Source organism: Penicillium robsamsonii (genome assembly GCF_028829455.1).
Source record: "Penicillium robsamsonii strain IBT 29466 chromosome Unknown utg000002l_segment0_segment0, whole genome shotgun sequence".
NCBI lineage: Eukaryota > Fungi > Ascomycota > Eurotiomycetes > Eurotiales > Aspergillaceae > Penicillium > Penicillium robsamsonii.
In genome coordinates this window covers 2153691-2168166 of record NW_026643220.1, presented here as the reverse complement: position 1 = coordinate 2168166, position 14476 = coordinate 2153691, and the positions used below count along the sequence as shown (strand labels likewise).

Here is a 14476-nt window from a genome sequence, read left to right as displayed (position 1 = left end):
TGTGGTGTTTCTATTGCAAGCTGAAGCACCGTGGATTTATCTTTCACAAAGAATAGATATAACGTAGAATCGAATGAAACGATATGGTGAAACATTAACCGATTATTGGAGAACGAATCTGGCTGCAGCTTCATGGATATATTTCTGCTCCTTCGGCCATCCGAGAATAGTTCCCACAACATAAACATCATGTGGCACATCTGGAACCTCGAGATGTTCTACCACATTTCCCGGGACAGAGCTCATCGCGTTTGCAAACCCACGAACACTATCAGCGAGAACCTCCGCGCCTCCTGCCTGAACGAAAATTGGAACCGTGGTCGCAAATGGATGCAGTGCTGGAGAGATATACGGGTCATCCAGTTGCACAGTATCAGGGGGCGCAATAGCCCTTGCACCCCATGCCATCATATGCGCCTCGACGTAATCGGACTTGATATTCCTATTTGTGCTGACGGCCTCAGGATCACCTTCGAAGCAATACTCGACCGAGGGCGAAAACAGAAGACATGCTTTTGGGGGTGGAAGTACGGCAAGTTCATGATCTTTTACCTCCTTGATGGAGGCAAGATAGCGCAACAATGCTACTGCAATGGTCGAGCCCGTGGAATCGCCTGCGAGAACAATGCGCGATGGGGATATTCCCATGTCTTTGGTGAGGTAGATGTATGCTGTCACCGCGTCTTGCATGGCCCCGGGATATGGTGTTGGGTTACTCCCGCCGGCGAGACGGTACTGCAGCCAAAAAGACCGAGTGTTGTTGCCCAGACTGTTGTTCAACAGGGTTGCCGTGGGCTCTGAGTCTTCTGGTCGTCCAGTCAGCCACAGGAGCGAGCCAGAATGGAAGGACAGAACCACTAGGCCTTGTTCTTCCAGTAGCGACTGCTTCGATGGTAGATTTGGATACCAGGTACCACCGACCGTCTCCGGTTTGACAGTGTCACTCGTGAAGTCGCCGGAATATGCGGAGGCTGGCGCTGGATCGATGGTTACCCAGCGATCGCCGAGTTTCTCCGGTTTCAAGCTCAAAGATTGCGTGAAACCAATTTCCGTAATAATATGAAAGACTCTCTCGAGAAGCCGTGTCATGCAGGCCTGCCGATAGGTCCACGTTGAACTCTGGCGCAAAGAGCTCGGGATGTAGTATATACTGTAGAAAAAAGCCTCCAAAAATCCCCGAAAAATAGCGATGATGATCCAGATGGCAGATCCCGGGTATCGTGTCCGCCAGCCGTTAGGTATTGCATTGTCGTCTGCAAATGATCGCGCCATATCTCCTATAATTCCTGTGTCTTGTGTGAAATGTCAAGGGTTGAGGTGGAAAAAAAAAAAACCTTGCCAAGAATACTAAGCTTTGGCTTTTATCAGTGAGAAAAGGGGGCCAGAATAGCTCGCAACGCAAGCCAGAAGGAGTTACCCTGAAGTCGAAATCAAGCTAGTGGAGTTCTCGGTCAGCATCAATATCCATGGCAGGTCCGTCTGGCAAAATGGCAACTTTGCGGCCCAAGCATGGCTTTTGGGTTAGCTGGTATAAATGGCGTTTCCTGAGTATGCTGTTGCCTACGCTAGCAAAATTGTGACGTCTTCTAAACTGTTTGACTTATTCAGGCCGTTGTTTACCAAATCGTACGGGTATTTCTTAGGTCCTCAATACTGCGACAGTTAAAATGTTAGAATCTCCTTGCGAAGGCTCCCACAGGCCTCATCCCACGAAGTACTATCATCCGCGTACCATCCAGCGTCGATAACGAAGTACTCGGCCCCCATCTTAGCCACAGCACTGAGAAGAGCCGCTACCTTATCCTGATCTAGATCACCCATAAGACAGTTCGGTGAAGATGGTAGCCAGATTCTGATTGATGTGACCTCATGATCTGTCGCCAATAATTAGTGAGCGCGGCAAATTCCGACTCGAGACCATCATTAGGGACGCTCGTAAAGCTATACCCAGGGTGCAGTATTTCTCCAATCTCCGACCGCCAAGACCCGTTATTTTCAACTTGCCAAAGCCAGGCATGTTGGTTATCGTTGATCTTAGAACACCCATTGGCAAATGGCTGCTCATGGAAAAGGATCCATGACTTTGGAGGCTCAACGTAGCCTGTGAGCACAAATGTCCGTGAGAGAATTCGCATATCCCATCACTGTCGATGCCAATTTCGGGCAGTGTCTGCTCGCGCCACAGTGCTTCTCGAAACCAGCTGTTGGTGGCAGTCCAGAGTTTGTAGTCATGGTATCACTGCTGCGACTTCGCTGTCAAGCCACTAACAGTAATTGAGGAGAGCTGAGCAATGGTAATGTCGGTGTGCTCGGACTCATTTGTGATCGTAGCCAATGACCTGAGGACTGGAATCAGTCCGTAGACAGAAAGCTGAGTGGTGTGTAGTTTTTTGTTCTTGCGTCTCAACTCTGAATGTGGAGTGTTTCTACTTCACCATCGTTTGTATTAGTATTTCAGTCACGCGGAAAGGCAGCTGTTAGGGATTTTGCGGTTTTGTCGAATGTGTTGCCCTCTCCTGCTATCTTGACGCAGACTAGCAGCAGTTCGGATGACTCGAAGAGGGGCGAGGCCGACTGCTAGGCCTTTGCCCTTGCAGGAAGAATGTTTCGCACGCAAATGGCCCCTGTGTCATTTTGGACTAGGTCGATGGTAAAGGCTGTGGTTTCCCAACGGATTGTGGGCGAAGAGTCAGACACACGCATGGTTGGCTCATGTGACTGATTGCAAGCGTTTGAAATCTCTTATCAATGAAAATTCGCATACAGTCGTTTGATGCTTGACAGGATGAGGTCAGATATAAATAACCGGGCAGCAGACGACTTGCAACCAAGTTCACCCTGCTTTGAAGTTGTACATTCTCGTGCAGATACGACCTCTTTTTTCGCTTTTCTATGGGTACCGGCGCAATTTCAAGCAAGACACATAGAACAAAGCCCTAGCTTTGCAAATGTGTGGGGGTGAGGCACCCGCGTTCTTTTCGCGAAGCCCGAAGTGGCTTCCGCTCATGATCAGACTCGGCGTCCTCACCGGGTCATCCATAGATGCTTTAATGTAGCTGTTAAGGCCAATCAGAGATCTTTCTAAGAAAGTTTGAATTAGAGTGTAACTACATCTCGTGAATTTTCGGTTTTTGAGCTTTGCATGAAACATCACATGAAGGTCTTCATAGCTTCGCCCTTTAGTCCCAGCGAGGCGAAAGAACACCCAAATCGCTGCGAGGGAAGCAAAGGCAAAGCAGAAAATCCCATCTTGGCCTGTTTGGTTGTTAGTATATATTTTAATTAACGAACCTAAAAGATCAACGCGGGCCTGGGAAACCTCAAGTGCGGCTTCTCAATAGCCCTCACGACCGATAGTGTTATTAGACTCTTTTGTAGGATTGCGTGTGATCGCTAATCCAGGAAGATTGTCGTGCTCGGTTGTAGGTTTCTTCTCCATGGCTGCGTCCTCGGCGTGACCAGCTTGACCAGATGAGAAAATATGGAAGGAGGAGAGAACAGTTGAAGGCATTAAGACCCCGACCATCAAGAATCTGTTGTGCTTGTTATAGTGGACAGTAGTTGTCCGTATTTGGCTTGTTTAAATGGCCGCCCATATTTGGATGTATGGGGACAACCGCATGTTCCCTAGATTGGTCCATTCTAAGGTTAGCGTCTATGAGGACAATCATGGTGATCAATTACGGGAAGTGGGAAAAGGCAGTTGAATACGCCGGGAATGGGTTTAATTGGTTCATGGGGCCATCCTAGCGAATTTGATGGTGTCATCCTTGCAGATTACCTCTTTTAATGGAAGAATAATTTGACAATTAGATTTTTAGTGTGTGTCATTTAAGATGCTGACAAACAAGTATTTCAAGACCTGGAGGTGCAGGTCCGCCTTTTCATTTCCTAAATAGGCTTAGTCTCCGCCTGTATCAATCGGGCTCGGACCTCGGCACTATCATGGAGTTATCTCGGGAAGTGTCGAATCCCCCACAAGCCTTCGAAAGCTTCCCCTGAAGGATCCATGTGCCAAACCCCGCGTTGACTGTTATGCATACCCCGAGATCGACGTACCACTTTCAATCTCCACATTTCCTATGTCTCTTGAGTCTTTCTTAATTTCGCGTATGCCACACACTCTATCCATCTGGTTGACTATTCCTTATATCTTTCTCGGTCATGTTCATCGCGTTCAAAGCTGCTCCGAGCAGCGAAGAGGTTTTGCGTAACCCCAAGCATAAAAGACGGAGTGAACGACTCAGCCGGCGTGGATCTACGCCGCGAGCCTGCACGTCGTGTCGTCGGCGCAAAATCAAATGTGATGGAGAGAAGCCATGTGAAGCCTGTCGATGGTACAAAAAGCCTGAGCTGTGTGGCTATACGGACTCTCGATCATCGCAAAGGTAAAAAAAAAAACAAATGCTAAATAAATCAACCCGGGCCCAGGGTTTGAGGACACAAACTGATCAAATTAGCCAGCGGGAGAACTCAACACTACCCTCGCCGGACTACAAAAGCACACTGAAAAGGCTGTTTCCAGACACCCCCCGGAGAACATCGCCAATTTCTCAAGGGATAAACTGTTGGAGTTGGTGACCACAGGCGGATCCCAATATTCCCACCACCAAGACTCATCGATTGTGGCCGCTTCCCTGGACACCCGCGACTCTACGTTGTCGGGGGAAATGCCTGGTCTGGAGTCACTGCATACGATGCCCGAAGAGCAACCCGATGAAATCCAGTGTGCTAGTGCCCCGGAATCAGTCGGACGTATCTCAGACGACGTCAACGCATTATCATTATCGGCTCGCCACCCAACCTCCTACCTAGGTGTTTCATCTATCCAGGCCGCACTGAAGGTCATTGCGTGGCTGCATCCCTCAGTGAACTCATACTTATCCCATTCCTTGTCCAAAGAGCAAGGCGCCCAACCAAGCACCTCGTTGCCCCCATCTCAACCCACACCTCTTCCAGACCTCCCACCCACGGAACTTGAAATGCTAGATGCGTACTTTCTCAACTTCCAACCATTTGCACCACTCATAGACGAAGAAGCCTTTCGCACGACTTACCTACTCGGTCGTCGGAAGGATGATCGATGGCTTGCACTACTCAACATAGTTCTCGCGTTGGGAAATATTACAGCCGCAGGCGCAGATAACCATACCCACTGTGCGTATTACGAGCGGTCAATGGATCACTTAAATCTACGCTCACTGGGGGATCCTAGCCTTGAAGTCGTTCAAGCCCTAGGTCTGCTGGGTGGATGGTACTGTCATTATATTAGTCAACCGAATCTCGCATACTCCCTTATGGGTGCGTCGTTACGGATGGCGGTCACTTTAGGTCTTCAGCGGGAACCTTCTGATATTCATTCAATGCTCGACCCTAAAAAGTCCGGAATCCAGGAGTTCAAACGTCGCGTGTGGTGGTCACTTTGTTGTTTGGAAACATGGGGCCATGAAACACTCGGCCGGCCAAGTATGGATTACTTTGGCCCGAGTATCACAGTCAATTTGCCTAGCCGGCTTGACAGGGTGAACATTTCCTCCCTATCATTTCCTGGACATAAACATCCAGGCTCTTTTTCTATATTGACTCTTGGCAGGAATCTTATTTCGCTGTCCTCCCCCTGACGGAAAATATTCAATTCGTGAAAATTGCCTTGAAGATTCAAGAATCGTTAGCTGCGCTGCCAACCTTATCGCACACGGATATGTTCGATCTGGATTCGCAGCTTGTTCGTTGGTGGCATGACCTGCCACCGGTCCTGAAGGATTACGAACCCTGTCCCGAGTCACTACATGCTGTGCGTACTGTGATGCGTTGGCGATATTACAATCATCGCATGTTACTTTATCGCCCAACTTTACTGAACTACGCAATGCGACGAATTCCCTTCATGGCTATTCGGGTTGAAGAGCGCACTGCTATTCAAAAATGTCAGGAAATCGCCGAGATTTCTATCCAAGACATCTCCTCGACAATCAAATTGAATCAAATGATCGGTTGGAACGCTGTTTGGATGTTATTCCAGGCGACTATGGTTCCATTGATTTGCTTGTCAGCTTGGGTCGCAGAAGAAGATCCCACTGCCTGTAAGACGCAGGTTGAAACAGCTATGTTGACCCTTGGTCGCATGAAGCCTTACGGGCACACCGCAGGACGTTCTCTCGAGGTCATTTCTGGAATTCTAGAGTCTAACCTTCACGGTCCTACTGTAGAGCCGCTTGATGTGAGTGGAGACAGTCTCGGCCCCCCAACTTTCCTTCCTCCGAATGCTTTCAACAATGACCAACAGATCGCCCGCGATCGCGTTTCGGATTGGACTGCTACTTCCTTTGAAACCCTTTCGTCTCAGCACATGTGGGAGTATTTGAGCTGGGATCATAGCAACCTCTGGCCTGAAGTTTTTGACCTCAATGCTCAGAATGAAAATGTGGTAATGTCTTTCTTGGATTCATCTGCAGCCAATACGTGAGAGCATTGCATTGTCCCATTGCCTCCAATGTATATAATTTTATTTTGCAATCAAAAACAAATGTGCGACCGTTATTGAATAGAATGGGTTAATATTTGAGCCTATTCACTGTATCACCTCGTTTACGACCTGCTAGGTCAATGGAGAAATGTCCATCAAATTGCATGTTGGAATGTGCATGATCTCCACTTCATGATTAGATCGGCAGGACTATTGAACATTTGAGAATAGACCGGCCCACCGAATGAGGGGCGATGTCCCACAGATCGAGTTCTGCAGATGATCATAGCAGTAAGAGTTGGACCCGCATACAAATATTCGCTAGATCTCGATCTTTAGCGGATGATCGTCAAATTGCTGGTTTGACACATATTCTAAGGCAAACAACTACTACTTTCCTACGCCGTCCATGCATTATGTGAAAATTTACGGCTGATGATTTCGATACAAAGCTGTCAATGTTGTAGCACCTGTACAGGACAGATAGTATATAGGCACTTCCTAGATATATTGAACTACACGCCCCAATTGGAGATAGGATGATCCAACAATATATATTCTCTAGAAACGGATAGCGTACATTAACTCACCATGAGACTGGAGCCGAATAACTCATGCACCCTTTACTTCCACCACCTGGTTCTCCGTCTCGGACACCAATACCTGTTGTGTTTCGGTACTCTTCTTGCGGGGATTGGGCGCTTCAAAGATCTCACTAAGTTCCTCGAGGGTCCGCCCGTTTGTTTCAACAGCGAAGAAATAGATGAACACTCCCTGCACAATGTTCCAACCGGCTAGGATGATGTATGTATGCCAGCCAATGACATTGATGGCATTTCCGAATCCAAACTGGTTCACGAGCAAGGCAATATTGGTGAAGACGGAGTACATGGCCATTCCCTTGGCGCGAGTCTCGTATGAAAGACATTCGACGGCGTACATGGCCTGCAATGGGGTCCAGCCAAAGCTATAACAAAAGCCTGTCAAGAAGATAAACACGATAGAAGCAGTGGCAGCTCCTGGTGCTTTTGTCTCTGCGTATACACCGGTTGTGGCTGAAAAGCTCGCAAAGCACAGCTTCATGTCCAAAGTTTAGCATAGAACATAAAGAATCACACGGTGTATATACGTACACTGCAAGCAATAGACGCGCCAATCATCATAGGCCTGCGTCTGAATTTTGGGCCGAGATAACTTCCCATATAAGCTCCGCCAGCAGAAAGAATCGTGTTGCCCAGATTGACGTTGAGCACCCTTGTTGTGTCTGTGATACCAGCTGTGGCTAAAAGACCGCCAATGTAGTAGCTCGTGACTCCAGCCTGCGCCCACTGGCTCAAGAAAGATGCGATACCCACACAAGTGAGGCGCCATCTGGCGGCCTTCGTGTTAACGAGTTCTCTGAAGTCCCATGCCTTCTTATCCGACCCTTCGAGGTTGATCGCATCTTCGTAGTCCCGGACCTGTAGGTGGACATAAGCATTGTCCCTAGACCCCTCGCCGTGATACTTGGTGATAACATCCCAGGCTTCCTCGCGGCGCCCATGGCTATAAAGCCAACGAGGTGACTCGGGTATGAACCAAACAGTTATCACTACGATGGAGGACGAAATCAGCTGACACCAGATGGGAATGCGCCAGGCGAGGGAACTTTCGAATCTCAGGCATCCGCGACAAGCACCAGCAGCAGCAATGGCACCGACAAAGTACTGGCAATTGTATAAACCGGTCAAAATGTCGCGGTATTCGGGGTGACTTATCTCGACCACGTATGCGGGTGCGGCAGCGGACGCCAAGGAGTAGCCCCAGCCTAAGGTATGTTGTTAACAGGGTTATCCAGAATGTGAAATGTATAGACACGCACCAAGGAAGAACCGGCTGGCAAGCAATTGATCCATGTGGTTAGCGGTTCCACCAAGAATAGTACCCAGGATGACAGAGCAGGACCCAACGAACATGCCGCACCGGCGACCCCAGGTATCCAGGAAAGCTCCGACGAACGGCAGCGCACAGACACCTCCAATGGTGTACATTCCTTGAATCAAGGAAGCTTTCGAACCCACCAAGCCAGCACCGAAGGTGTCTTGAAATTGCTTAATAGGAAGCAGAGCACCCATAAGCGAGCCATCAAATCCTGAGCCAGTTAGTGATGAATTTTCCATCGGCTATTGATTGTCTTTCTCGTACCATTTAGGGCCGAGCAAAGATATGCCACAGTCAAGAATAAATATAGCTTTTTCATCTGAGCACTCCATGGATTCGGAGGATTGGTTCGCCTGGCAATATCCAGAGCCACTGAGCCTTGAAGAGTCTCTACCTTGACGCCCTCCTTGTGCTCATGGTGCATGGCATCACTGGCACCTTCTTTCTCGGCTAGGTGGCCTGTATGTGTGTGGTCTGCCATGCTTAAACGTTGTCTTCTCCACGCAGAGGGATGTAATCCACAGAAAGAATAACTGAGGTTGTGGGGAAAGGGGGGTGTCACGGCATGATATTTATTGTTGTAGTCATGGGGCCACTTTTCCTGTGTCTCGTCGGCATGAAAGGCCCGTTTGTGAATGTCTCGGATGTCCTTGGCTAAAGCAGCTCCTAGTGTTCTCTTGATTATGGTTGTCCAATTGTGAGAGTCTTTTTTCCTTCATTGTGGGGATTGGAAATTCCCCAAACGGGCCGATCACGGCCAATCACTACCGAAAAACCGGGGTAAGTCGACCTCCACGGGGAATAACTCGGCTTCCTCCGCCTCCTCCTCGACTAAAAGGGTAATCTTCCGCCGTTAGTCCCCGGATCGGCCCCAATTACGGCATCCTTTTGTGAAAACGCGGAGTTTGCAGACATTCATTCGTAACAGTCCAAATTCCCCCAATATTTTTCTATCTGTATTTACGATCTACATTCTTTACTGCTATAACAGTCAATGGAGAGAACGGGAGATGAGCGCTTTACTTCCATAATAGTATATGGAGGGCGGGAGATGAACACTCGCAAACGGCCATATTACATTCAATATAATCCGTTGGTCTCGAGGGAGACATAGAGCAGGGTAATAGAGACCAATCCTAGATGAACGGACTTCCTATTGAGCTGAGTTGGAAAGCGTGACAAGTACGATAATGGGGCCGAAATTAAATTAATCGTCTATTATGACAAGTAGAAGGTGTAAGGGGGTGTGTCGATTATATATCCACGGCTAGCAAACAAAAATATTATATCTATAAACAGAAGGTATAACAATATTCGGTGCAGAAGGGTATTATGTGGACTCGGGAGCCCATTTCTCTCCCACGCCATATCACATTTATTTTAACCGGTCAATTAATCTTACAACAAGCCCTTCTATTTTCAGATTGTAGGCATTTCATATCGAGAAGTTTCGATTGTATCACACCGCGATTTCTAAAAGGTTGAATCAAACTACTGACCGAGGTAACGGTACCCCAATGGCAGGTCACCATCACTGAGCCCTGTAACCTCCACCACCTGTTCATCGCCCAGAATAATATCTATAGCGCTGTCGCTAATTCGCACATTCTCACGCTCTTCAAAGACAAGACATTCACCGGCTTCCGTGCGCTGATTACCAAGAGCTGCTGTCCAGCCGAAGGTCCTGGCTACAGCCTCACTTCTAGTCCACGATCAGCAAAACCGAGATACTTGAGCGGCTGTGGCCAGTCAATGTCCCTGACCACAATCTGACCATCTATCCATAGTCGCGCGGCAAGAACATGTGGCTCTAGCTGGGTGACATGATCAATGATTCCACTCATGATGTCGGAAGTACCATTAGCTCCAATGGTGACATCTGTGAAGACACCCGGAAGGCGTAGGTCCCTGCCGGTCACCACCGATAAGAATCGTAGCTCGACAGTTCCATGCAGTACTTCGTGTCGGCTGCTAGCAACCCACATTTCGTACCGGCTCTTTGTGGGAGGGACTGCGTGCACAACATTCCAGTTGTGATGTTCACGTCGTACACCAATCACCATAGGCTGCATCACTCGCTTGACAGTGTAATAGGCATGTTTTGGCCGCAAAAGGTAGTCCACGATTGCCCATGAGATCGTGGGCCAGCAGTCATTTATCTGCCACAGTAGCGCCCCACCACACTTTCGCTCATCACCCCATTGGCGGCGCCATCCACCGTATCCAAACATCATAGTGTCTGCCTGAATAACCTGTGAGGTAGGAGTATGTCTAAGTAGAATGTTAGTACTTTCTTCTTTCTTTCGGGTTCAGGTGACCACGGTAAACAACAGACCTCTAGATCAGTGGCCATGCGTAGGTTTTCCACTATATACGTCGCTAGTCGCCTCTCGTGACCATCAGCCTTGTTATGAAAGTCCATAACTTGCGACTGTGGGTGCTTGTCCTTCTCGCTTTCCAGGAAGTACTCGATCGTCGACATATGCGGGAAGCATTCCATCTCAAATTCGCTGTTAAAGCGACCTCCCAAGGTGTCGAAAATCTGATATTTCTCTTGCGTTCCATGCCACACTATAAAATCGTCAGCCAGAAGATTCAATTATGAGCCCCAATGGGATTCCATTCATGGGTCAGATAGACCGACCATTCCATTGATGGATGTTCCCCACAGTAGGATCGCTCGTGGCTTCTCAGTCGCCCCATGGGCTTCCCGGATGGTAGAAAGTACTCCGCGAGTACTCGGATACCAGTTCTGGAAGCAGCTTTTCTTAGATGTAGCGTGCCGGGAAGTCAGACTTCAACCAGCTTTCCGAATCCTTATCTTCGTGGTTGTAGGTGAGCCCCGACTGTTCTTGCGCTTGATAATCTTCATTGTTGCCAACATAGATCACGATTGAGGGATGATGTCTCAATCGCTGTACGTTATAGACTGTCTCTTGTCATACAGACTCTAGTAGCTCGGGTCATACTAGGTAGTTGCCGCAGCCGAACATGAAGTCCTGCCAAACCAGCACACCAAGCTCATCGCAAGCGTCATAGAAAGCATCATCTTCGTAGATCCCGCCGCCCCATACTCTGTTTTAAATTGTTGTTAGATGGTCTGCAAAAAATAACTTCCGCTCTAGCATACCTGGTCATCACTTGGCCTTCCACCACCATTAACTCGATCCATTTCCGGTATCGCTCTGCGCTGATACTAGGGAGTAGGGTATCGACAGGAATCTAGCAGGACCCTCCACAGAATATGTCCACTCGGTTGATTCGGAAAAAGAACAACTTCCCATGTTTATCGGGCTGCTGAATCACTTCCGCGCACCGAATGCCAAATTTCTAGGATACCTTGTGTAGCTCGTTTCCGTTTCGCAAGAGTGAGACTGACACATCATACAAGGTCTGGGGACCGTATCCATGTGGCCACCATAATTCAGGATTGGTGACCTCGAAGCTGGATTGGGCCGTTTGATCGGCGGGTATAAGGATATCCTAGTGGGCAATTTTATGTCCACGTAGAGTCAAATGGAAGCGAGCAACACATCCTTCCGAGTTGGATTGATCTATTTTGGCAACTGCCGTAATAGTCGCCATCTTATGATCGAGAGCAAGGCGGTAGAATTCCAATCGCACCTCGCGCCAGATGCCAGCTGTCATGATTATCGGACCCCAATCCCAGCCCCAATGGTATTGGGCCTTGCGCACCCCTAACCTTTTATTTGCAATGAGATCCTGCTGCACCGTGGAAGGTACCGCTTTCACAGGTATCCATGCATCAAGTGACTCGTCGTCTCGGTCCTTAAAAGTCCATTCCGTGGACAAGAGTTGCTTGGAAAACATCATGTTTGTGGTTCAAATTGGTGACAAATTGGTTTGTGATGTTTTACGGCACATTTGATTGCGAGAAATCTCAGAGAGGGCGGGGGCTGATTTATATCAGTGGCCGTGAGCTCAGTAGTCAGGTTTAGCGCAGCTCCAAACTGAACCATAATTAGAGTCATTCGAGTAATCCACACCACGGGGTAGCTTAGCACACCCTAATGTGGATAGTATGTGGATGTCGGTGGGAGATGTCAGCACATACGATACATGGGGGACATAAGAGAGAGCTAGAATAAGAATAGGCATTTAGCAGCTAGCTTAAAGCTATCAAGGCAGTAAGAAGTAGGACGTCTGGAGATAGAAGAAAATGTCGGGCAAAGCCAGAGGGCCCAGTGATGGCCGATGGAGATTGATCAAAATCGGTCTGTATCGAATTGTATGGTAAAAAACTCGGTATATTGGAACTCTCTGACTAGCAATAAAACAGGATTAACGTGCGAATATAAATAGGCAAACTCACTAGTCAATACTGTCAGGTTGGAACCGACGTCCCGTGGAGATTCAGGGTAAATTACCCTCGATCGGGTGGTTTAGTACTGTATCCGACCGGGTATTTGGACTCGGTATTTGGAAATTTATATTACTGTATGACTAACCTTCGCACGCCACTGGACCGGAAATTGCAGTCTCAGCCAATGTGATTTGCACACCTGGTCTGGGAGTGAGAGAGATAGATCTAGGCTCTTCCCTACCTTAGCCCCTACCTTAGCGTGAAGTAAAATATATATTAAAGAGTAAGGTGATGCCTTGTCATATACCCCCAAGATCTTCGAATCAGTTCCGTGAGGCTATTCGACAACTACCCGTTGTCGTATCATTTCAGATTGGAAAAAAATGGCACCAAAGTAAGTTCTATTGCCTGAAGAACCAACCCACCTATGAAGAGGTAGATGGAAGGGAACAATATCAATGAGGAACAAAAGTGACAGCCCATCCACCGATATTCACTAAATGTCTTCAAAGGCCTATTCATAATGAATCCCACGACATTGCTATTGTGCGAGCCACGGTAGACGACGCTCCAGCAGTCCTCGATATCTTAGATGCCACAGTCAGTTGGCTGGCATCGCATGGTAGAGTTGGGCAGTGGGGAACATCACCGTTTTCGGAGAACCCACGACGCACTGAACAACTGAAAGAATTTGCAACAACCGGCCATGGCCTTTGGGTCGCCGTCAAGGTTGCTGATGGCTCGCCAATGGACGAAAATCGACCCTCCGATTCACTCCCCGAAACTATGAACGGAGAAGCTCCGCGGTCCATCATAGGGGCACTTGCTATTGGAGAGAAGATGCCTTACGTGACAGCTGTCTCTGAGCCTGAACTTTATGTGCGATTATTAATCACGGATCGACGATACGCTGGTAAGGGGATTGGCAAACGTCTTCTGGACCATGCACGTGAGGTTGCCAATGGGATTGGAGCCTCCTTGCTACGGGTGGATTGCTATGCAGGTGACGATGGCAAACTGGTTCAATATTACGAGTCTCAAGGATTTAAGCGATTTGAAACTTTGAATCTCGAAGGAGGGTGGCCTTGTCAAGTGCTTGCTCAACATTTACATGAGGCGAAGAAGGGAGAATAGAGATGTAGAGTCTTCTCTTTCCCAGGGCCTGCTTAGTATCCCGGGAGTGGACTACGACCAATTGGAAAAACGAGGGGGAAGAATACGAGCTGTGATGTAATTTGGTTTTGAGAGCTTGGCACCTTGGTATTTTGTCATATTACCCCTCTGAGCCATCGCATGGCAAGTCGAAGAACGTCCATCTTTTGACTTTGTTAAACTTCAAGTAAACTGTAATCCAGACGGGAACTCAGGCCACCTGTGTGATTAAACAAGAGCATTTAACCATTCAGCCAAAAGATCATAGGGACAATCGGAACCTCCGATTGCACTGCAACGGTATATATATTAGGCCCTAACTTCCGTCAAGAGCCACAAAACAATGCGACCGGAATCACGTGGTGAGAGGCTCATTCTCATAGAAGTATCTTGACATAAGACTTAGAACACATCACCTTTGAAAACTAAAACTCTCCATGCTGTCTCAATTTTCCTCCCAGCTACACTCACGGTCAGCCGCAGCCTTGTGCCTGTGCCAAGTATTGGGTCATCATACAGGGTACCTGATCACACTGAACATCGAATTAGTTCTTCCTTCAGCCGCAAGGCTAACTTCGGAGCGACATCTTGATCTTGAAAATTCGGACCAAGTA

General features: G+C 48.1%; 6 protein-coding genes across 6 annotated transcripts; 2 read left to right on the top strand and 4 right to left on the bottom strand.

Moving 5' to 3' along the window:
* Positions 1-102: 102 nt before the first annotated feature.
* Positions 103-1272, bottom strand: N7447_004076 (Alpha/beta hydrolase fold-3; the record flags this gene model as incomplete). The annotated part of the gene is made up of 1 exon (XM_057228351.1): positions 103-1272. The coding sequence occupies one exon, from the start codon at positions 1270-1272 to the stop codon at positions 103-105; it is 1170 nt and encodes a 389-aa protein (XP_057087692.1).
* Positions 1273-1662: 390 nt separating this feature from the next.
* N7447_004075 (Aldolase-type TIM barrel) lies at positions 1663-2017 on the bottom strand (the record flags this gene model as incomplete). The annotated part of the gene is made up of 2 exons (XM_057228350.1): positions 1663-1874; positions 1948-2017. 2 exons carry the CDS (start codon positions 2015-2017, stop codon positions 1663-1665), a joined length of 282 nt encoding a protein of 93 aa, XP_057087691.1.
* Positions 2018-4164: 2147 nt separating this feature from the next.
* Positions 4165-6466, top strand: N7447_004074 (fungal specific transcription factor domain-containing protein; the record flags this gene model as incomplete). The annotated part of the gene is given in 4 exon segments (XM_057228349.1): positions 4165-4210; positions 4230-4388; positions 4465-5522; positions 5594-6466. The coding sequence occupies 4 exon segments, from the start codon at positions 4165-4167 to the stop codon at positions 6464-6466; spliced, it is 2136 nt and encodes a 711-aa protein (XP_057087690.1).
* Positions 6467-7078: 612 nt separating this feature from the next.
* On the bottom strand, positions 7079-8867 carry N7447_004073 (Major facilitator superfamily domain general substrate transporter; the record flags this gene model as incomplete). The annotated part of the gene is made up of 4 exons (XM_057228348.1): positions 7079-7543; positions 7600-8273; positions 8328-8597; positions 8651-8867. The coding sequence occupies 4 exons, from the start codon at positions 8865-8867 to the stop codon at positions 7079-7081; spliced, it is 1626 nt and encodes a 541-aa protein (XP_057087689.1).
* Positions 8868-9877: 1010 nt separating this feature from the next.
* On the bottom strand, positions 9878-12220 carry N7447_004072 (Glycoside hydrolase family 2 immunoglobulin-like beta-sandwich; the record flags this gene model as incomplete). Its single annotated transcript, XM_057228347.1, has 9 exons — positions 9878-10036; positions 10087-10638; positions 10722-10957; positions 11027-11148; positions 11189-11301; positions 11356-11461; positions 11517-11582; positions 11766-11869; positions 11954-12220. 9 exons carry the CDS (start codon positions 12218-12220, stop codon positions 9878-9880), a joined length of 1725 nt encoding a protein of 574 aa, XP_057087688.1.
* An 873-nt stretch (positions 12221-13093) lies between these two features.
* N7447_004071 (uncharacterized protein) lies at positions 13094-13844 on the top strand (the record flags this gene model as incomplete). Its single annotated transcript, XM_057228346.1, has 2 exons — positions 13094-13104; positions 13223-13844. 2 exons carry the CDS (start codon positions 13094-13096, stop codon positions 13842-13844), a joined length of 633 nt encoding a protein of 210 aa, XP_057087687.1.
* Positions 13845-14476: the final 632 nt, after the last annotated feature.